This window comes from Lithobates pipiens, unplaced genomic scaffold (assembly GCF_037356315.1).
Source record: "Lithobates pipiens isolate NorthernLeopardFrog02 unplaced genomic scaffold, aLitPip1_a1.2 Scaffold_8, whole genome shotgun sequence".
Taxonomy (NCBI): domain Eukaryota; kingdom Metazoa; phylum Chordata; class Amphibia; order Anura; family Ranidae; genus Lithobates; species Lithobates pipiens.
Window position 1 is genome coordinate 502,915,283 of NW_027507903.1, and position 23,441 is coordinate 502,938,723.

General features: G+C 44.3%; 1 protein-coding gene across 2 annotated transcripts in view; it reads right to left on the reverse strand.

Annotated features, from left to right (window-relative positions):
* The window catches only part of LOC143960540 (cyclic AMP-responsive element-binding protein 3-like protein 2), an 89,476-nt gene extending 66,579 nt beyond the window's left edge, over positions 1–22,897 (reverse strand). For both annotated transcript variants that reach the window (XM_077469247.1, XM_077469246.1), the window contains exon 1: positions 22,472–22,897. In XM_077469247.1, coding sequence (XP_077325373.1) covers positions 22,472–22,567 — 96 coding nt within the window. In that variant the 5' untranslated portion in view covers positions 22,568–22,897. The remainder of the gene's footprint in view (positions 1–22,471) is intronic.
* Positions 22,898–23,441: the final 544 nt, after the last annotated feature.

Genomic DNA, 23,441 nt, shown 5'->3' on the forward strand with positions numbered 1-23,441 from the left:
CTATGCCTGGCTATAATAGAGGAGCTGGAGAGTGACAATCTCTAATACTTTATTTGTACTAAAAGCTGGAGTGGGGGGCGGAGACAGACACACAGACATGGAGCTGACAAGAAGGGGGGGGGGAGGAAAGCTGCAAATGACGGACGGACGTACGCTGACCACTGTGGGCTGGAGAGTGACAATCTCTAATATTTTATTTGTACTAAAAGTTGGGGTGGGGGGCGGACACAGACACACAGACATGGAGCTGACAGGAAGGAGGGGGGGGGGGGGCAGAGGAGGCAAGCTGCAAATGACGGACGGACGATGACCACTGTGGTCAGGGCTCAGCAGCCCTGATTGTCATGGTCAGCACAGAGAGGGGACACAGGAAGTGGCAGGATCAGGCAGGATTTTTACACTTTACAGAGGGGCAGGTTACACGGCACAAGCACTGTGCCGTTTAATATGCTTTAAGGGAACAGGATCTCAGCCACCCATTCCGAGTGAATTAGAAGATGTGACTCTACGAGGTTATAATAAGTGTTATTACAAGCTTAGAGGGTCCCAGGTGGACCTTGTCCACGATCACTGGGTATGTACATACAGTATTCATGCTGCACATATGCAAGTTGTATTAACAAAAACCCGACCGATGTTCTAACCCTTCCCTATTTTTGCCTTTAGATACATTTTAAATACAGGCTGAATTGCTGGAAGTGTTAAAAACATTTCTAAAAGTAAAAACAAAAAAACAGCCAATGAGATTTAAATGTGAGATGAAAAAACATATCACAGCTGGTACATCTCTGGTGTAAAGTAAATGTGCTGAAACCATGTTAACGCATTCCAGGGAAATTTAGGAGGAACCAAACAAACTCAGATTCTGAGGTTCCCACCATGGGAAACGTGAAGAATGTCCAGCCCACCCGAGTCAGATGGAAGAATTCCCGTAGTGCTAGGTCACAGTTATCCGTGAAAGGAATGAATGCAGAAAAAAAAAGACTTATCAGTTTAAAATGAACACGTAAAGTAATTTTACTGAGAATTGTGATTTCAGCCTAAAGAAGGCTTCCAAAAGAGTGCATGAAATGTCCCTCTGAAAAAGCAAAGTCCTCTGTATACAACAGCATCTCTATCTACACTAACAAAGTAAGCTTAAAGTGGAATTTTACTCTTTCAATCAACATCGACTATTTGAAATCCTTATGCTGGACCCTTCCCTACCAGCAGAATACATTGATCAGTGTTGCTGGCTATAGCTGGCGGCACTGATCGTTTGGAATAAACCAACAAGCTGGTTTACGAAAGTCGATTGATAGATCAACTTGTGTACAACCAGCTAACCTATACATAGATCAAAATTTGGCTGGTCCCTTGCTTTAGAGCAGTAGTCTCCAAACTGCGGCCCAGGGGCCAGATGTGGCCCTTTGCTTGCCTTTATCAGGCCCTTGGGACACAATTCCTCCCATACAAGGCACTATTCCTTCTACCCCCAACATCATGGCATAATTCCTGTCACTGACACCAACAATGGGGCACTATTCTTCCCACTGACATCAATAATGGGACACCATTTCTCCCACTGACACTAATGATGGGGCACTATTCTTCATACTGACATCAATGATGGGGCACTATTTCTTCTCCTGATACCAACAATGGGGAACTATTCCTACCAATGATGGGGCACCATTTCTCCCACAACACCAATAATGGACTATTTCTTCTCCTAATACCAACAATGGAGCAATATTCCTCTCACTAGTACCAATGATGGGACATTCTTCACTCCCATTGCATTGACGCCAGGTGATTCTCTACTCCCACCGACATCCCCCCTTCAAAGTCTGAAGGACAATAAACTGGCCCTTTGTTCAGAAAGTTTGGAGATCCCTTCTTTAGAGCAATTATTTCAAGTATTTATATACCACTAAGAATTTTTTACAGAATTACATATATTGTGTATAAACCTCAGTCCCTGTCCTCAAGGAGCTTACAATCCAAGGTCAATACGTAACATGCATTCACACACATACTAGTGCCAATTAACCTACCAGCATGTCTTTGGAGTGTGGGAGGAAAATGAAACACTAGGAGGAAACCCATGCAAGCACAGAGAGAACATACAAATTCCATACAAATAGTATCCCGGTTGGCATTCGATCCAAGGACCCTCATGATACAAGGCAGAAGTACTAATCACTAAGCCACTAACATGAGAGGACTCGGCCTTTGTCCCAGCTCTTGAAGCTGACCAGGTGTGATGGGCATGTAAGGACAAAGCTAGTGCTCTGTAAGGCACTAAACTCATCAACTAGTATAAGAATCCTAGCTGGAGGGGACCCTCCAAACCTCTTCACTGGATGAGACGGAGCAGAAAACCAACACACATACAGAGTGGAATTATCCCCCCTCTCGTGGATACAAAACTCCTACTGGTACGCAGCTGGAAAGTCATTTAAGGTGAAAGTCGGACAAAAGGAATTTGTAGAATAGTTTCTAGAATGTCTGCTTCAACGACGGAAAGTTTTTTAAGAGGATTTGCGTTCTCACCAATATTTCGGAGGGCTTCAGAGGCCACAAATGTTTTGATGTATAAAAGGCTAACCCTATCCTCAGCTAATAAAGAGCTAAAGAGTTTCCTGATATAGCTCAGTGGTAGAGGTGTGAGAGATGTGATCCCAAACACTGGGCAATAGAGCCAAACAGGAGGCCGATAATAAACACTTAGAAGAGTGCAGTGCATCCGAAAAGTGTTCACAGCACTTCACTTTTTCCACATCTTGTTATGTTACAGCCTTATTCCAAAATGGATTAAATTCATTATTTTCCTTAAAATTCTACAAACAATACCCCATAATGACAATGTGAAAGAAGTTTGTTTGAAGTCTTTGCAAATTTATGAAAAATTAAAAAAAATCTATTCACAGCCTTTGCCATGACACTCAAAATTGAGCTCAAGTGCACCCGGTTTCTTCTGATCATCCTTGATTGGACTTCATCTGTGGTAAATTCAGTTGAGTGGACATGTTTTGGAAAGGCACACATCTGTCTATATAAGGTCCCACAGTTAACAGTGCATGTCAGAGCACAACTTAGCCATGAAGTCCAAGAAATTGTCTGTTGCCTCCAAGACAGGATTGTATCAGGGCACAGATCTGGGGAGGAGTACGGAAAAAATTCTGCAGCAGGTCCTAATGAGCATAGTGGCCTCCATCTGTAAATGGAAGACGTTTGGAACCATCAGGACTCTTCCTAGAGTGGGCTGCTTGGCCAAACTGAGCAATCGGAAGAGAAGGGCCTTAGTCAGGGAGGTGACCAAGAACCCGATGGTCACACTGACAGAGCTCCAGCGTTTCTCTGTGGAGAGAGTAGAACCTTCCAGAAGAACAACTATCTCTGTAGCACTCCAACAATCAGGCCTATATGGTAGAGTGGCCAGACAAAAGCCACTCCTCAGTAAAAGGCATGACAGACCACCTGGAGTTTGTTGAAAGGCACCTGAAGGACTCTCAGACCAGAAGAAACAAAATAGATTAAACAAACCAGGTCTGAAGGAAACTAGGCACCGCTCATCACCTGGTCAATACTATCCTTACAGTGACATATGGAGGTGGCAGCATCATGTTGTGTGGATGTTTTTCAGTAGAAGGAACTGGGAGATTGGTCAGGATTGGGGGAAAGATGAATGCCGCAATGTACAGACATCCTTGATGAAAACCTGCTCCAGTGCACTCTGGACCTCAGCCTGGGGCGCAGGTTCATCTTCCAACAGGACAATGGCCCTAAGCACAAAGCCAATATAGCAAAGGAGTGGCTACGGGAAAACTCTGTGAATAACTTTAAGTAGCCCAGCCAGAGCCCAGACTTGAACCCAAATGAACATCTCTGGAGAGATCAGAAAATGGCTGTGCACCGATGCTCCCCATCCAACCTGATGGAGCTTGAGAGGTCCTGCAAAGAACAATGGGAGAAACTGCCCAAAAATAGGTGTGCCAAGCTTGTAGCATCATACTCAAAAATACTTGAGGCTGTCATTATGGGTTATTGTTTGTAGAATTATGAGGAAAATAATGAACTTAATCCATTTTGGAAAAAGGCTGTAACATAACAAAATGTGGAAAAAGTGAGGTGTTTTGAGTACTTTCTGGATGCACTGTATAAACCAGCGAATCATCTAACAATCGCTGCAGCTGGATCAATGTCATTGATAAACACAATATATTTGAAATATTTGTATGCAGTAAACGTATATATAATGTCAGATGCACTGCTTTATAAAGCTGTAAAGCATATCTAAATGCAAAAATGCAGCTTAGCAGTCCATACATACAATGTACTTTTCCCTTATTTTCACCTGGTAACCCTGCCAGTAACATACTGCCTGTCCTAGAGAGTGACAATGCTCACTTAACATACAGAGCAAGTGTGTTAGGACTACAGAACTCCTTCCCTTTTCTGCATAACATAAGGGGAGGTGTTCTGTAGTTTACCGATAAGCTAGGAACAATGTAAACACTCAGCACAGGCAGAGAGAGTAAAATTCTCTGCTGATTTCTTATTGAGCAAATTTAACAAATGACTTTTTACATTATATTTTACAGACCAGAAGGAAGCAAATAGGAGAAAGTTCATTCTCAGGGTAAAACAGATGGCCATTGCCAAACTCTCCTCTTGAAAACACAATTTTCAAGCTTATGTTGATCTAAGGCGTCAGCATGGCGTAGGTGGATCGTTAGATGGACTTCCGACAAAGTCGGCTGAACCAGCTGAATTTAAATCCATTTATAGCAAGCTTAACTATGCAGATCTGTTCTGGCTTCTGTCAGACTTCACTAGCTGCATGCTTGTTCCAGATCAGGGACTCAGAAAGTATTGAAATCAGAGGCACCCATGCAAATAGCACTTCAAAAGGGGGTCAGCAATGACAACCTACTCCCCCACCTCAACTACTCCTGCAACAGGTACGTGCAGGATGTTGAATGGCCAGCTTTTCCAGGATGCCGTGGTAAGGCAAGTGAAGTTATCTGCACCTCCTGGAAACATTGTGAGCCAGGCACGAGGCCATTTTTTTAAAGCTTTTTTATTTATTTATTTATTTTTTTATTGGAATTGTAAAGCTGTTGGTACTTGTGGGCCTTTCAGTAAAATTTTCATACAAGGTCCGCTATAATTTAGAACAGGCTTTCAGCTGCTGACAATGCACTTGCTAATTTGATTATCCAATTTGGTGAGAACAGGAATACTGAGGACTACCCTAAGGGTAGTGGGGGGATAAAGAGTTGCGATTTCCCTAAATAGCTGTCATAATGAGAGAATGGAAAGTTACTAAATTAATTGTGTATATTCCACATCAGCCAATAGTGACAGGTACTGGCATGTTAAAGACCAACAGATACCTTAAACGGAAAGAATCTAGAACTTCTGACCATCTTCTGTGTGGACGGCAAAGATCTTCTAGCATGGCGAGAAATCTCTTCAATCAACGTTCAAACTATTTTCTTCCCAGGAAAGCAAACAAATGACTCATGAATCCATGGGGAGACAGTCATATTTGGACTATTAATCCAAGGAGAGACAATCGTATCTGGACTATTAGGCTGGGTTCGTGCCTATGTGAATTGGATGCGGGTTTCCCCGCATCCAATCCACATGGTAAGAGATTGTGATCGGCTCTCTATGGAGCCGGATTACATATCTCCGCTGTGGCTCTGGTGCGAATTTGCACAGGTGCCCTGTGCGTCTTTTGGTCCGTTTCAGGTCCGAATTCAGCCCAAAAATTCGGGCTGGAATCGGACCTGAAACGGGGGATGCACAAAAACCCTGCTGTGAGCCGCATGCGGAAATAGTGTGAACCCAGCTTGAATCCAAGAGGAGACAGTAGTACCTGGACCATTAATCCAAGAGGAGACAGTCGTACCTGGACCATTAATCCAAGAGGAGACAGTCGTACCTGGACCATTAATCCAAGAGGAGACAGTCGTACCTGGACCATTAATCCAAGGGGAGACAGTCGTACCTGGACCATTAATCCAAGAGGAGACAGTCGTACCTGGACCATTAATCCAAGAGGAGACAGTCGTACCTGGACCATTAATCCAAGAGGAGACAGTCGTACCTGGACCATTAATCCAAGGGGAGACAGTCGTACCTGGACCATTAATCCAAGGGGAGACAGTCGTACCTGGACTATTAAATCATGGGGAGACAAGCGTATCTGGACTATTTATCCATGGGGAGACAATCGTATCTGGATTATTAATCCATGGGGGATACAATATTATCTAGACTATTAATCCATTGGGTTACAATAGTATCTGGACTAGCATCTGGACTTACCATATGGAGAGGTAATGGTGCTGCACACCCCGAATAATATTCCCATACAATATTTCCCTGATAGTTAATAATATGAGCTCTAGAAAGGGCCTATCCAAAAGTGCAAATGTTGCAAACACAGAAATGTACATAGCATTACAAGACAAACATGTCTAATATATGACAAATTCGGATGTGTTTTGACCCATTTCATTGGGGTCTTCTTCAGAGGATAGATTTGCTACAAAGAAACTGCATTTAGCATATCAGATTGGAAAATGCATGACTGGCTGTATGTACACATAATTGGCAATCTAACATAGTTACCAAAGTACATACGGTGGGGATCTCCCAATCAAGATTTCCGTAAAAGCTGTCAGATAATCCTGCATGATTCAAGGTCAGACAATGCCCCAAGAGGAGACGACACCTCGATGAGTGAGGCTTACAAGGAGTCACACGTTTATATACCCCCCGGGGCCCACCAGATTGGGTGGGCTCAACACCTGCAGCAAAGTTCCAGAGCATAAATTCATAGAATATGTAGAATATAATACCTACATTTAATCTTTATTATTAGTCCAGATATTAGTATCTGGACTATTAATCCATGGGAATACAATAGTATCTGGACTATTAATCCAAGGGGAGATATTTGTATCTGGAGTATTAATCCAAGGGGAGCCAATAGTATCTGGACTAATAATCAATGGGAATATAATTGTATCTGGACTATGAAACCAAGGGCAGACATTCATATTTGGACTATTAATCCAAGGGGAGACAACAGTATCTGGGCTATTAATCCAAGGGAATAAAATAGTATCTGGACTAATAATCCATGGGAATAGAATACTATCTGGACTATTAATCCAAGGGGATACAATCGTATTTGGACTATTAATCCATAGGGAGACAATTGTATCTGGACTATTAATCAATGGGGATACGATCATATCTGGACTATTAATAATCTGATGTGTGGTTCTTCAATCTATGATTTTCTGTTCTTGCACCACAAAACAAGGAAATTGCGGGTACACTCTGGATATGCTGCCACCCCGCTAACCAGATAATCTGTACCAACACCATTATAATACCATTGATAGCACTACAATCAGGACAACCCCAGGGTCCAGTGCTGCCTGTCCACATTTTCAGTCTCTTTAAAATCCAGTAAGTATTTATACTTGGGCAGACACTTTTAAAGCAATCTTCCCCTTGTTACTGTTCGTGCATGTAGCCTTTAAATGGCACTTATCACATTACAGTAACAAAGGATTGTGTATATATTATACAGAGTTAGACTCCCCCACAGCTGGTCTGAGAGCTCCTTTGTGTAACGTCCCCCCAAACCCCCTCTGCACTCACTTTGTGGATTTAGGCCTCATTGAGATATGTATTTAGCAGTGTTATTATATGTTTCTGAATCTGCCTGGCACCAACCAGCCAGACTCCGCTAGAACTACACTACTGTTTGCGGTTTTGCTGCAAGAAAGCTGCTTTTTAAAGTTGGAAACAATTTCATATTTTTTCAGTCACAAAAAGCTCAATTTATTAAAGTATATCTAATCCAAAACATTTCCTTTATAGTTTATCAATCCTTAGATGTAATGGTAACTGGATTGCTTTTTCCTTCCCATCAGTCTTGCACAATTGTACAGCCTCATCTCCTGTTCTGAAATTCCTTATGCCCTGTACACGGTCGGAAATTACGAAAAGGTCCGATCAGATTATATTGTCTGAAAATCCGATAGTGTGTGGGCTTTGTCGGAAACTCCAACGGAAAAAATTTGAGAGCAGGATCTAAAATTTTGCGCCAAAAAAAAAAAAAATCAGATCAGACTTTTTCCCATCGTTTGTAGAGAATTCCGACGGACAAAGTGCCACGCATGCTCAAATCAAATTACGAGACCAAAGCTATTGGCTACTAGCCTCTAGGTCAGTGATGGCGAACCTTGGCACCCCAGATGTTTTGGAACTACATTTCCCATGATGCTCAACTACAATGCAGAGTGCATTAGCATCATGGGAAATGTAGTTCCAAAACATCTGGGGTGCCAAGGTTCGCCATCACTGCTCTAGGTAGTCCCGTCGTATGCAACGAACGTCACCACATTTCCAACTTTCCGACAACTTTGTCCGACCGTGTGTATGCAACACCAGTTTCGGACAAAATCCGTCTGAAAAAATCCAACGGAACATTCCGACCGTGTGTACAGGCCATTACTCTGATTTCACTGCACACTGTGAGCTTCTTATTGTATGCATGAAGAGCTGCTGCAAGTGATAAAGAGCCTGCCTCATTTCCTGGCTAGTGGACGTCCAGCATCATTTAGCTTTTTCCTCCCCAGCCTAACCGTCCCCTTCCCGCTCCAATCATTCATTGGATTTAATTTCTTCAAGTCATGGATGTTCAAAATTCTATATAGGTATTTCCTACGGCAGTATGCATGTAAATGCACTTTGCCTACTGCTTGCGTCAGGGCTGAGGGCTCTTGTGATGATTACTGAGGCAGGGTGCTGTGATATTTACAGGAAGTTCAGCACCCTTTCACCCTCAGAAGACTCACCATATTTAAAAATCGCATTTGCCCTCGTTCAACCACCAGATAGGCAGCTCATCCTCCACCGCAGATTCAGCGCGTCTAGACAAACATTGTCATCTACATGTACCTGGAGGTGACCCTGTAAATGAATAATGAATGTCAGGGATGATTGGATTCAGCTTTTTTTTTTTTTTTTTTTGTTGTGTGTCCTTATGTGTAGCAAAAAATGAGAAAAAAAATGCCTACTATGAGTGTTGCAGTTTGTCGTGTCAAAAAATATTTGAAGCATGGAACTTTGATAAGTTTTACACCACCCAGCCAGGCACCATATACAGCAGTCAAACGCAGAGCTGACAGTCCATTGCAGACAGAAGCCGGATCAGCTCCAATTTCAAAGGCTTTTCCAGGTTAAGCCAGCCCTTATGTACATCCAGATGTGGTGACACAGATCTGAGACTCTATTATTAGTGGGAGCGTGGCTGAAACCAGCGGCTAAGCAGCCAGTGGCAAAAAAATGACAGGCCTTTGTTCTCGGATACTGTTTAAAATATCCAGGAAATAGTAACTCAACCCCACGGATAGTACATAGAATTGTGTGCGGTCACCATCTTCAAAAGGGTTTTTTTCCCCAGGAATAGAGCACTTGGATATGCCGCAAAAACGGCGTTAAAGAGATCAGTAAACCTGGTTTTTACTTTGCTTCAGCAACACCGTGGCCTTGCTTCAATTGGAACAGATTAGTGTTAAATGATATATACTGTAGGAACTGCACTTTGAAATCACATTCGTTCATTTAACCACTGCTCCCTGGGTGGACGTCACATCCTCGGATTGAAGTGGTTACACCGGGATGATGCCTAAAGCTGCAGGCATCATCCTACTATCAGCAGCCATATTATATCGTTTTTGTGTGTACTAAAATAATTAAAGTGTAAAAAAAACACACAAGACAAAAGCCCGACCTTACAGTGCAGACTGCAGACAAGCTGAATGTAAACACAGTGCGGTTGATCAGTTAAAACTACAGTGCAAAATCTGGTGCAGCTGTGCATAGAAACTTTTTTTTTGTGAAAGCTTAATGGGGTTGTAAAAGCTCAAGGTTTTTCACCTCAATGCATTCTATGAAAAAGTGCAAAGTGCATCATCAGGGGCATGCTTGCCCCTGATGATGCACTTTGAGTGATGAAACGTTGGGCAGAGCCTGGCTTAACGTGGGACCTGGACAGACTGCACTACAGTGACTATCACTGAAGCGCTGGACGCTTCAGTTGTTTTGCCTATTTGAATCAACTTAAATGTGTGTGGAATTGTTTTTTCTTAATAAATTGGGCATTGTTTTTTAAGATATCTGCGCAATGAGCCTTGTTATTTTTCTCTATCCACATGACTGCTGAACTGCATGGGAATCTTGTTCACGATTGGAGAGATTTCTGGTTCCAGTGTACTGCTTGTGAGGAGTAGTGGAACAAAGTGGCTTTTCTATTTGTGCATTATCGTCGCACTGATGGTAAGGGTCTGTCGTGTTGGGTGATGGTGCTGGGACCCCTACTATCCTTATCTCTGCTGAATGAGGTGGAGGGAGATCTGTTGTGGATTCACTGAACTTTCAGTACCTGTTTTGGACTTTTACACATGAATGTGTTACTTTAAATGCATTTATATATTTTTTGCTTTGTGCGCCGTATTTTCTTTGTTTATATTGTGCATATTGTTCCCTGCAATATAGTGCGAGCTGCCATTTTATTTATTTTATTTTTTATTTATATTTTTTTGAGTCAGCGCAACAATATTTATCTGCATCTTTATGTAAAGCAACAATTCTTTTTTCAGATCCTCAGAGAGTCCTTTGCCATGAGGTGGCATGTTGAACTTCCAGTGACCAGTATGAGAGTGAGAGTGATAACAACAAATTTAACACACCTGCTCCCCATTCACACCTGAGACCCTGTAATACTAACACGTCACATGACACCAGGAAGGAAATGGCTAATTGGGCCCAATATGGACATTTTCACTTAGTGGTGTACTCACTTTTGTTGCCAGTGGTTTAGACATTAATGGCTGTGTTGAGTTATTTTGAGGTGACAGAAAATTGACACTGTTATACAAGCTGTACACTCACTACTTTATATTATAGCAAAGTGTCATTTCTTCAGTGTTGTCACGTGAAAAGATCTACTAAAATATTTACAAAAATGTGAGGGGTGTACTCGCTTTTGTGAGATACCGTAAAAAACAGATCTGATTGTAGAAAGGTTCACATAACTGATCAGACTAAACAAGCAAACAAACCTACAATTACAGTGAAATAATAAGTATGATATGAACTTTTTAAGTGCAGCCTGTTACAGACATATAAAGGAAGATTTCTGTGGAAACATCATAAAAAAGGGAGAGAGAGAGAGAGAGAAAGAGAACGACTACACCTACAGCAAGGGCATTATTCAACTTAGTTTGTTTTTATCTATAGAATCCCTTAGTTTGCAGATTTCTTATCACTTCCTGTTTTGGCTATGGGTCAGGAAGTGAAGGTAAATCTCCCCAATTATCCAAAATGGGGGGGGGGGGGATAAGTTTTGCTTCTGCAGACAGACCACTGCTTCCACACAAAAAATGTCCCTCTATGCAACTGCTGGCAACTAACAGGTTTTTCTACTCAGCCTTTGACTGCTTTCTAAAGAAAAAGGACTGTAAGACTTTTACACAACTGATGTTGTTTTACAGCACATGGAATGCATTTGGTTGTGTTAAACTGAAAGTTTTTTTTGGGCTTTAAAGGTTTTCCATTTGCTCTCTGACATAAACATCCTCTATAAAAGGCCAAACCCTTTTCTGTCAGTCCTGTACAGTGTGGAGGGGTTTCCCTCATTTCCTGTGACAATGCTATTGCTGGAACAGGAAGTAAAGAGACACCAATAAAAAAATAGAGACAGTAGCGTTCTAATAATACACTAAAAACACGATTTATTTTTGTTGTGTCTCCAATAGAAATATTTCTCCCAGATAACACAGACAACTGAACAGGCTAACACTCTCAAGCTCTGTTCAAAAGTAATAACAAAAAAAAAAGGTAAAACAAAAAGTAGGATTATAGGAAAAACTTTTTTTTTTTTTCATTTTGGATAGAGCAAGGGAGGGTTATAACCCCTGTTAGATTTTATTTCGCCATCTGTGACCCATTGCGGAGATTTCCCTTTACTTCCTGTCCCATAGCCAAACAGGAAGTGAGAGAAAATCCCTGTAAATTAAAGGAATTTCTTGGGGATCCTCGAGTCATTGGGAAATAGTGTCCATATTGGAAGATTTCCCCTTTTCTGGGGACAACTCAAAATTTGGGATTTTCTTTTACTTTCAATGATAATGGTAAACAGGACAAATAAAGAGGGTGCATCTCCTTAACGGGGACACAGACAGCAATACAAACTATCAAGCAAGGATGAGTTCCGGCGTGTTCGCACAGCCCACGTGCAGAGCCTGCCAGGAAGTCGGCACTGCGTTAATCACAGGCAGTGAGACATTGTCCCGATGCACGGCTCCAGATATTGGGAAAGGTCTCACTGCCTGCGATTAGCACAGCGCAGTGCCGACTTCCTGGTGCTCTGCACGTGGGCTGTGCGAACACGCCGGAGCTCATCCCTACTATCAAGTGTTCTAATCCCTGTCCACTCGATCTACAACTAAATAAAAAAAGTTTAGCCTTTAGTTATACTTATACTATATTAAAGAGTTGTACACGATTCTCTACTGTACTGAAATTGCTTACTCTGATTTCACTGCACACTGTGAGCTTCTCACAATGTGCATTAGAACCTGCAGCAAGTCCCAGCCCTCATTGTATCCTGGCTAGAGCATGCCCCAGCAACATCTAGCTCTTTCTTCCCCAGCAGTAAAAAACAGAGAGGGGTTCTAACCCTCCACTATTTGATTCAAAACTAAGAAAAGTTTCTTACTTTGACATACATTTGAAAAGTACAGTTGAACTTGACTGGTTTCCCTGCCCATCCACTCTCTTAGGAGGTGTATAGAGACAAGGATGTGCTTGTCATGATATTAGCCATTCATGGGGGTGACGCTGGAGATGATGGTTCAGAGGAATACAAACAGGACTGGTGCAAAACAACCAGCCAAGGAGAAGAACACACAAATGTCCTCTATAAACAATAGGGATTTGTTGGAAAGGTCAGCGTTTCATCTCAATGGCGATGGATTGAACTTTCCAGCAGATCCTGTCTGTTGGGCAAACACGCATCTTCCCGTGGCTCTGTTTACACATCTGTTTAATGCATAGAAATTGGGATTTAAATGCAAAAACAACAGGCACACGTTATATGGCCTCGCCTGACCCGACAACAACTCAGATAATGGGAAACAGGAGTGTAACCACACACGGCCCTAAATACTACAAAACTGGGGGGGGATTTACTAAAACTAGAAAGTAAAAAATCTGGTGCAGCTGTGCATGGTAGCCAATCAGCTTCTGACTTGTTCAATTAAGCTTTGACAAAAAAAAAAAAAAAAATAGAAGCCAATAGCTGCACCAATTTTTGCACTCTCCAGCTTTAGCAAATCAACCCCTAATTGTCTATATAAACCCCTGCAACAATAGAAATCATTCCTTTATGCCCCATCAGCCAGATGCACTTCCAGAACTGCTGGAGTATAGTGCAAATCTATCCTATTATTATTAGTGATGGACGAACGTTTCGCCCGGCGGTCGTTTCGCGGCGAATTTCCGACTTTCGCCGTCCGCGGGTTCGAACGCCTTTTTCCGTCGTTCGCCCCGGCGGACTTACGTGTTTAATGTATACAAGAACTTTAACCTTTCGTGACACGTTTATCATGTGTTACAGGACAACCAATTGAGACATGACAGCTCATGGACACTTGGACATTCCCCCTAACCTATAAATACACCCGATCCGGTGGCCATTTTACATTCTTTCTTCTGTCACTGTAGGGAAAGGATCCTGTGTGGAGTAGGGACAGAGAAAACGCTAGCTATTTGGTACACAAAAGTTCTTTTCAGGACTGGTATAGGTGTTAGGTCAGCAGCCTGAGTTTCTTTTGTCAGTTTAGATAAAGGGACAGAGCGCTGTATGCTGCTATTTTAGGGACAGCTCAGCCAGATTAGTCTTTCTTCATCATCATCATCATCATCATCATTAGCTGTTACTATCAGGTCCACAAAAGAGCTATTCCAGCTAATCGTTCCAGCCTACTCTTTTTTGCCAATTTGTATAGGGACAGGCAGGAAGCAGTGTGTCAGGCAGTGAGGATAATTTTAAAGACTTGCTGTTACTATTAGTTCCACAAAGGTTCTTTTCAGGACTGGTATCAGTGGTACGGTAATAGGCTTGTACACGTATAATATTCTTTCTTCCAAATATAGAAAGAATATTATACTTGACTGCTGCCCTTCTGCTGCAGTCTGCTAATCATTCACAACTCACTTGTTCCACAAAGCTCTTTATCAGGACTGGTAACTTGGTCTGTCTAGGGTGCTACGGTACATAGGCTTGGGTGCGGTACAGTCTGCTGTTCTGTAAGGACCGCTATCGGTCCACAATACATAGGGTTGCCGTGCACTACTGCTGACCGCTGCCCTATACTGCAGCAGTCCTTCAGCGGTATAGGGACTGACGCACAGTCTGCTAAACACTAATACACAACCTGCTTGGTCCACAAAAGTTCTTATAAGGACTGGTAACTTGGTATAGGGTGCTACGGTACATAGGCCTGAGTGCGTTACAGTCTGCTGTTCTGTAAGGACCGCTATCGGTCCACAATACATAGGGTTGACGTGCACTACTGCTGACCGCTGCCCTATACTGCAGCAGTCCTTCAGCGGTATAGGGACTGACGCACAGTCTGCTAAACACTAACACACAACCTGCTTGGTCCACAAAAGTTTTTATAAGGACTGGTAACTTGGTATAGGGTGCTACGGTACATAGGCCTGAGTGCAGTACAGTCTGCTGTTCTGTAAGGACTGCTATCGGTCCACAATACATAGGGTTGCCGTGCACTACTGCTGACCGCTGCCCTATACTGCAGCAGTCCTTCAGCGGTATAGGGACTGACGCACAGTCTGCTAAACACTAATACACAACCTGCTTGGTCCACAAAAGTTCTTATAAGGACTGGTAACTTGGTATAGGGTGCTACGGTACATAGGCCTGAGTGCAGTACAGTCTGCTGTTCTGTAAGGACCGCTATCGGTCCACAATACATAGGGTTGCCGTGCACTACTGCTGACCGCTGCCCTATACTGCAGCAGTCCTTCATTGGTATAGGGACTGACGCACAGTCTGCTAATCACTAACACACAACCTGCTTGGTCCACAAAAGTTCTTATAAGGACTGGTAACTTGGTATAGGGTGCTACGGTACATAGGCCTGAGTGCGTTACAGTCTGCTGTTCTGTAAGGACCGCTATCGGTCCACAATACATAGGGTTGCCGTGCACTACTGCTGACCGCTGCCCTATACTGCAGCAGTCCTTCAGCGGTATAGGGACTGACGCACAGTCTGCTAAACACTAACACACAACCTGCTTGGTCCACAAAAGTTCTTATAAGGACTGGTAACTTGGTATAGGGTGCTACGGTACATAGGCCTGAGTGCAGTACAGTCTGCTGTTCTGTAAGGACCGCTATCGGTCCACAATACATAGGGTTGCCGTGCACTACTGCTGACCGCTGCCCTATACTGCAGCAGTCCTTCATTGGTATAGGGACTGACGTACAGTCTGCTAATCACTAACACACAACCTGCTTGGTCCACAAAAGTTCTTATAAGGACTGGTAACTTGGTATAGGGTGCTACGGTACATAGGCCTGAGTGCGTTACAGTCTGCTGTTCTGTAAGGACCGCTATCGGTCCACAATACATAGGGTTGCCGTGCACTACTGCTGACCGCTGCCCTATACTGCAGCAGTCCTTCAGCGGTATAGGGACTGACGCACAGTCTGCTAAACACTAACACACAACCTGCTTGGTCCACAAAAGTTTTTATAAGGACTGGTAACTTGGTATAGGGTGCTACGGTACATAGGCCTGAGTGCAGTACAGTCTGCTGTTCTGTAAGGACCGCTATCGGTCCACAATACATAGGGTTGCCGTGCACTACTGCTGACCGCTGCCCTATACTGCAGCAGTCCTTCATTGGTATAGGGACTGACGTACAGTCTGCTAATCACTAACACACAACCTGCTTGGTCCACAAAAGTTCTTATAAGGACTGGTAACTTGGTATAGGGTGCTACGGTACATAGGCCTGAGTGCGTTACAGTCTGCTGTTCTGTAAGGACCGCTATCGGTCCACAATACATAGGGTTGCCGTGCACTACTGCTGACCGCTGCCCTATACTGCAGCAGTCCTTCAGCGGTATAGGGACTGACGCACAGTCTGCTAAACACTAACACACAACCTGCTTGGTCCACAAAAGTTCTTATAAGGACTGGTAACTTGGTATAGGGTGCTACGGTACATAGGCCTGAGTGCAGTACAGTCTGCTGTTCTGTAAGGACCGCTATCGGTCCACAATACATAGGGTTGCCGTGCACTACTGCTGACCGCTGCCCTATACTGCAGCAGTCCTTCATTGGTATAGGGACTGACGTACAGTCTGCTAATCACTAACACACAACCTGCTTGGTCCACAAAAGTTCTTATAAGGACTGGTAACTTGGTATAGGGTGCTACGGTACATAGGCCTGAGTGCGTTACAGTCTGCTGTTCTGTAAGGACCGCTATCGGTCCACAATACATAGGGTTGCCGTGCACTACTGCTGACCGCTGCCCTATACTGCAGCAGTCCTTCAGCGGTATAGGGACTGACGCACAGTCTGCTAAACACTAACACACAACCTGCTTGGTCCACAAAAGTTTTTATAAGGACTGGTAACTTGGTATAGGGTGCTACGGTACATAGGCCTGAGTGCAGTACAGTCTGCTGTTCTGTAAGGACCGCTATCGGTCCACAATACATAGGGTTGCCGTGCACTACTGCTGACCGCTGCCCTATACTGCAGCAGTCCTTCATTGGTATAGGGACTGACGTACAGTCTGCTAATCACTAACACACAACCTGCTTGGTCCACAAAAGTTCTTATAAGGACTGGTAACTTGGTATAGGGTGCTACGGTACATAGGCCTGAGTGCGTTACAGTCTGCTGTTCTGTAAGGACCGCTATCGGTCCACAATACATAGGGTTGACGTGCACTACTGCTGACCGCTGCCCTATACTGCAGCAGTCCTTCAGCGGTATAGGGACTAAGAGTTTTGTCACAGGGTGATTTAAAAAATGACAGGCAGAGGAAGAGGCAGGCCCTTCCGCAGGGGTGGTAGGGGTAGGGCAGGAGCAACAGCCTTGAGCCAAAGTGGGAAGTTGCAGAAGGTGCGTTCAATTACTTTAAAGGACGCACCAGACTTGGTTGAGTGGCTCACTCAGCCTTATTCTTCTGCACCCTCCTCATCCTCTCGATCTGCACCCTCTTCTTCACTCTCTGCTATGTGCACCCCCAAAGACACTACCACCAACAACACCACCACCACCACATACCTTCCGCTTGAGTGCAAATGGGGGCCTTCATGCTCCAGTGTTTTAATAGGGACCCCCGTATAAAAAGCATGAGGGTCAAGGACCAGTACTGGGTGGCAACGTACTTAGATCCCCGGTACAAACACAAAATGGCGGAAATGTTACCGCCGTCGCAGAGGGCTGTCAGAATGCAGCACTTCCAGGCCTTGCTTCGAGAAATGCTGCATTCTGCTTTTGCGTGCGCTGGCAGAGGAGCAATTCCCACTCCCAGAGAAGGATTTGCGGGTACCAATCCAACAGCGCCTGCAAGAAGAGGCCGGTTTGAAGATGTGTTGGTGACTTCGGATATGAGGTCATTCTTTCAGCCGACCCATCGACAGGTGTCATCCGGATCCAGCATCAGGGAACGCCTAGACCGTCAGGTGTCCGACTACATTGGGTTAACGGCCGATGTGGACGCTCTGAGGAGTGATGAACCCCTAGACTACTGGGTGGGCAGGCTTGACCTCTGGCCAGAGCTTGCCCAATTTGCAATCGAACTGTTGGCTTGCCCCTCATCCAGTGTCCTGTCCGAAAGGACGTTCAGCGCAGCAGGGGGGATTGTGACCGATAAGCGTACTCGCCTAGCTCACGACAGTGTTAACTACCTCACATTTCTAAAAATGAATGAGGCATGGATCTCGGAGGAATTCAACACATGTGATCAGTAGACCATGTATATGTCTATAAACAATTTTTGGAATCAAGCACACAGACCTTCTTAATTCATTTGGCTCACTTCCCTGACCCAAAAAAGCACACCGTACTATATGCCCCTACCCTCCTCTTTGAAGAGGTTGAGCGGTGTCATATTTCTACTGGGGCTGCTTATTATGAGGGGTTCCCACCATCCCTGTGCTGTGCTGACTTCCTCCTGGGTGTTCTTATTATGAGGGGCTCCCACCATCCCTGTGCTGTGCTGACTTCCTCCTGGGGGTTCTTATTATGAGGGGATCACACCATCCCTGTGCTGTGCTGACTTCCTCCTGGGGCTGCTTACGGTGCTGCTGTCAGCGCTGTATGTCACGGAGCTGCTGTCAGCGCTGTATGTCACGGAGCTGCTGTCAGCGCTGTATGTCACGGTGCTGCTGTCAGCGCTGTATGTCACGGAGCTGCTGTCAGCGCTGTATGTCACGGAGCTGCTGTCAGTGCTGTATGTCACGGAGCTGCTGTCAGCGCTGTATGTCACGGAGCTGCTGTCAGCGCTGTATGTCACGGAGCTGCTGTCAGCGCTGTATGTCACGGTGCTGCTGTCAGCGCTGTATGTCACGGAGCTGCTGTCAGCGCTGTATGTCACGGAGCTGCTGTCAGCGCTGTATGTCACGGAGCTGCTGTCAGCGCTGTATGTCACGGAGCTGCTGTCAGCGCTGTATGTCACGGAGCTGCTGTCAGCGCTGTATGTCACGGTGCTGATGTCAGTGCTCTGTATTACGGTGCTGCTGTCAGTGCTCTGTATCTCCTGCACCCTCTTGTTTGCCTACCCTGGTCCCTGACCTTCCCTCTCCTCCATTGCCTTCATTAGCTCCATAGTCTGAATTGTCAGAACAATTTCCCAAATAAAAAAAAAATGCTTGTAGTTATCGATCCCAAATTCACCTCATACATGTATTATGCTATTGTCCAGGTGGTGGGACTACGTGCTACCCCCTAATAATTACCCCGTGGCCGCAAATTCGACCTAAAGGTTTGCGAAATTCGCCTCCCATTGAAGTCAATGGAGCCCGCGGCGAACGGTCGTTTTCGCGAACGTTTGTGTCCGTTCGCGTTTCGCGTTCGCGAAACGTCCCGTCGGAAGTTCGTCCATCACTAATTATTATCATGGAGCTATTTATTCCAAACTACATACAGCTTTTTGGCCATCATCAGTGCAGTATATGGCACCGATGGCCTCTATGGCATAAAGGTAAGCTTAGGCCTGGTTCACACCTATGCAGGTTGCAGTTTGCATGTTCCAGATGCAGTTTTCAATAAACAATTTTGATCTATTGACATTTATGGAACCAAAAACGAATCCCTGACCCTTTCCATAAAATGCATAGGTGTACACCAGGCCTAAAGGTACACTATAACCATACATGTTATGGTGAGAAGGGATTAACCCCTTTCCACCCAGCCGTGTCATCCTTTTAACTGGGCAATTAGTCCAAGGAGTGGGAAGGTCTGCCTGATGGAGTGATAATTGTGATTGGCTGTCATGGTGGTCACATGAGCGGAAGCCAGTCCTGGCAGCTGCCCGATCATGTGACCCTCTGTTCTAGGAAGATTTTATTGTGCTACACACTGACTTGCTTTAAGGGCTTTTCCTGGTGCCTACCCATGGCAGCATACCTATGGTTGGTTGCTCCACCACCAACCATAGGTATGCTGCCATGGGTAGGCACCAGGATAGGAAAATTACAGAAAGGTAAGAATTCAATTTACTGTTTTCCTGGTGCCTCTGTGGCAGCATACCTATGGTTGGGGGTGGAGCAACCAACCATAGGTGTGCTGCCCTAGGTCCGTTCAATTTTGAGTTCTTTAGTCCCTTGTTACCATAACCTGTATAGGAATATCCCCCCCCCCCCCCCCCCCCATTATAAAACACTTTGGTTAGGCTCAAGCCATTGCCTTTCTGCTTTCATGTGTTTGTAAATGCATGTTGATGAGTATTTTGCATGCACGCACTGACATGCACATTTAATGCGTTTTTAATGTTGGCCAATAGGAAACTATTTGGGCTTGATACCAAGACCTAAAAATGAATGCAAAATGCATCATATGTACAATTCCATGCTTCATTACTCCTTTAGGCCTCAAAGTGCATGAAAGGGAACAACAAAAAAAAAATGACCTGTGCAATTTTCAAAAATGTGCTGCCGCACATAGACGGGAACAAGCCCTAGCATTGCCTTTGATGACAAACCCGTCTTTGAAATGCGAGTGTGCAAAGAAGACAGCAGTCAGCTTAGCTTTACACTATTCTAAGGTGCGTGAAAATTCCCTTGCAAAATGAACATACTTTAAGGCTGGGGTCTCAAACTGGAGGCCCTCCAGCTGTTGCAAAACTACAAGTCCCATGAGGCACTCCAAGGCTGACAGTTACAAGCATGACTCCCACAGGCTGAGGCATGTTGGGACTTGTAGTTTCGCAACTGCTGGAGGGCCACCAGCTTGAGACCCCTGCAATTTAGCCATGAAGAAAAACTAAATTAAAGGTCCATTTACATTTGTGTGGTGCTTTAATGCATGTGCAATAAAGCGTGTTGCATCACGTGTTAACGAGCGTTGCATTTAGGCAGCCTACTGAAATCAACGGGCTTCTGAAGGACCAAAATGTCCCAAAAAAGCCAGACATGTCACAAAACGTGTGCCACAATCATTGTGCTGCCATGCAATGGAGTGCAATTAAATACGAATGGCATCACGGTGCATCAATGCATGCAACATGCGTAGCTTTATTGCACAGATGTAAATCTGCCCGTGGGCTTTACATCTCCTAATTATGAAAGAATTACATACTATCCAGGTTTTAAACGGAAGGAACTTCATAAGAAGGTGATGAAAAAACTCCCTTGTAGGTCCCACTCTCCCAATCACAAGTATCTGTGACTTCCTAGCAAAGGGAACTCAGCCAAAGTTTCTATAAATGCTGTCAGTGTCAAAATATCCCAAGACGCTGTACAAATGCCATATACTGTGGTAAGCCCATTCACTGCCACCAACCAGCATTACTGCAATCTGATGAGTTTTAACTGTTTGCTGTCCTCTTTTCAAAACCCACATTTTTATGTAACATTTGGAGTTTAAAATGCGACGCTTCAAAAAGTTCTACTTTTCAGATCCTGTAAGACCCCCCCCCCCCCCCCCCCAATCCCAGCTGGTGACAATGGTTGACTTTCTTCCAGATGCAACATCTGTAAACTCTGAGTGGGGGCCCCCTTTAAGGATGAGATCAAGTAGAAGATGAGGTGACTAAGACTGGAAAATCCTGGAATGTAATTGGCTCCTTTTATACCCTTACTAGGAACGCCAGTGGTTTGTTACAGTTATAGCTCCTCCCACTTCTGTTATTCCAGATGTAACAATGGAATTTATAGTTAGCAAAAAAGCACAAAAGCAAATGCAACGGTACAAAAGGAAACCCCACAACTGGAACAGCTGTCAATCTTCTCGCTTCGAAGCACAGTACAATTCATAATAATCCTATGCACAGTGTCATAATAATAAATTATGAACTCTTTATTATTATTTTGCTATATATATATATATATATATATATATATATATATAATATTCCGGGTGTGATCAAAGGAAATCTATATAAAGGAAGGACATTACATATTATATAAAATAAAATGTAACCAGAAGAGTAGCGGGCACTTAGACAGAACTACCAAAAGATGTGGTGCACAAATAACAAAAACTGAAATTAAACGCACCTGGGTTACAAACGGGATAAGCGCAGATCTAGATGAGAACAGTAGACCTGCATATAGTGTTAGAGTGGGCGCAAGCGGGGGGGGGGGTGATTTTTTTGGTAGTGTGATCCTTGTACTAAAAATACCCATAAACTGATCAATCTTGCCTAACCATTGATTACTACACATAGGGACCATAGAGGGTAGTATTGATTAATCGCTAATGATCGAATGATGGTCCAGATTTGTGCGATCAACTGTAAATACCAGCAGCGCGATTGATCACAGGTGACCGTGGGTGAATTTTAGTAGTGTGATCGTGCTACTAAAACTGCCTGCGATCAATCGATAGCAGATAGCGACACAGAAAACAATTAAGTGCTGCTGTGATTATTCGCTAACAATTGCACGATGCTCCAAAATTTCGCAAGTATGCAATTTTTGGTAGCAAGATCATGCCAATAAAACCACCCGCTAGCGATCGTCCAGTCTTAAAATTGACGTTCTGCAGCACTTTCGTCGCTCCTTGCGTCAATGGAAGTTAGCACATTTTCTGTCGCCGTTGCGTTGGCGGCAGACTACGCTTGACGTTGGTGTGTAATACATATAAATGATGGTTTTATCATATTCTGATCATCTCACCGTATTGTACAGCGAGTCGCTCTCGGCCACCTCGGACAGCTCGCTCAGCTTGCGATCCCATTGGATGACAGGGTCTCCGCTTTCCAATATCTCCATTTTCAGTCCGTTATTCAAAAGCAGCGAAAAAAACAACTTTGGATTTCTGGGCAGAAGGTGAAATTAGTTTAACATTAAAATCCAGCAGAACCCCCCAAAAGCAAAGTAATCAGCTGATCACAAAAGTTTAAAGGGAATCAATGTGAAGTCAACAAGTTGCAGGATGTGTGTGTGCAGAGAGGGTAGCACTGCTAGGAGGATCAGTGCGATGTGAGTGGCGTCTCTCCCGATCACAAGTCTATGAGGTCCTGTGGGAGGTCAGGGTAATAATAGTGAGCGCACAACCCAAATATCCTCCGTCTCTACTGTCCACGATCAGACTGACAGTCTAACCCAGCCCCCGCCCCCTCCTGCTCTCCAAACACGCCCCCTCTTCTCCCTTCACCAATCGTCGTTTTCTTTGCGCCAGGCTTCGTGCGTCTCAGCCAATCAGCGCGTCTCTAATGCCCCCGGGGATAACGCAGCTGAGAAGTTCAGGAATGCGGGCGGAGCTCGGTTTGTTTGATAACTCCAGGAACCAATGGTGAGGCGAGCGGAGGCGTGAACCCCGTTTCACGGTGGATGACTGATGTTATCAAGGGCCAATAAAGGTGCAGGATAAGATGGCGCGACCAATCAGATAAGGACAAGAATATCTGAGCGACCAACACAAAGGAAACCCCGCCCACAGGCAGTACCTGGAAGTGCAGTGCTTATTCAAAGGATGAGCCGTATTTATTATAATACTGGGGCCAGACTATAGACCAATCAATGAATTGTATACTCTTCTATTATTATAGAATATTATTAATGCGTTATTAGTGTGAATGTAATGATAACTAACATTTATTTATTATTACAGATATGTATGTAGTCTACCCCAGATACTATAAAA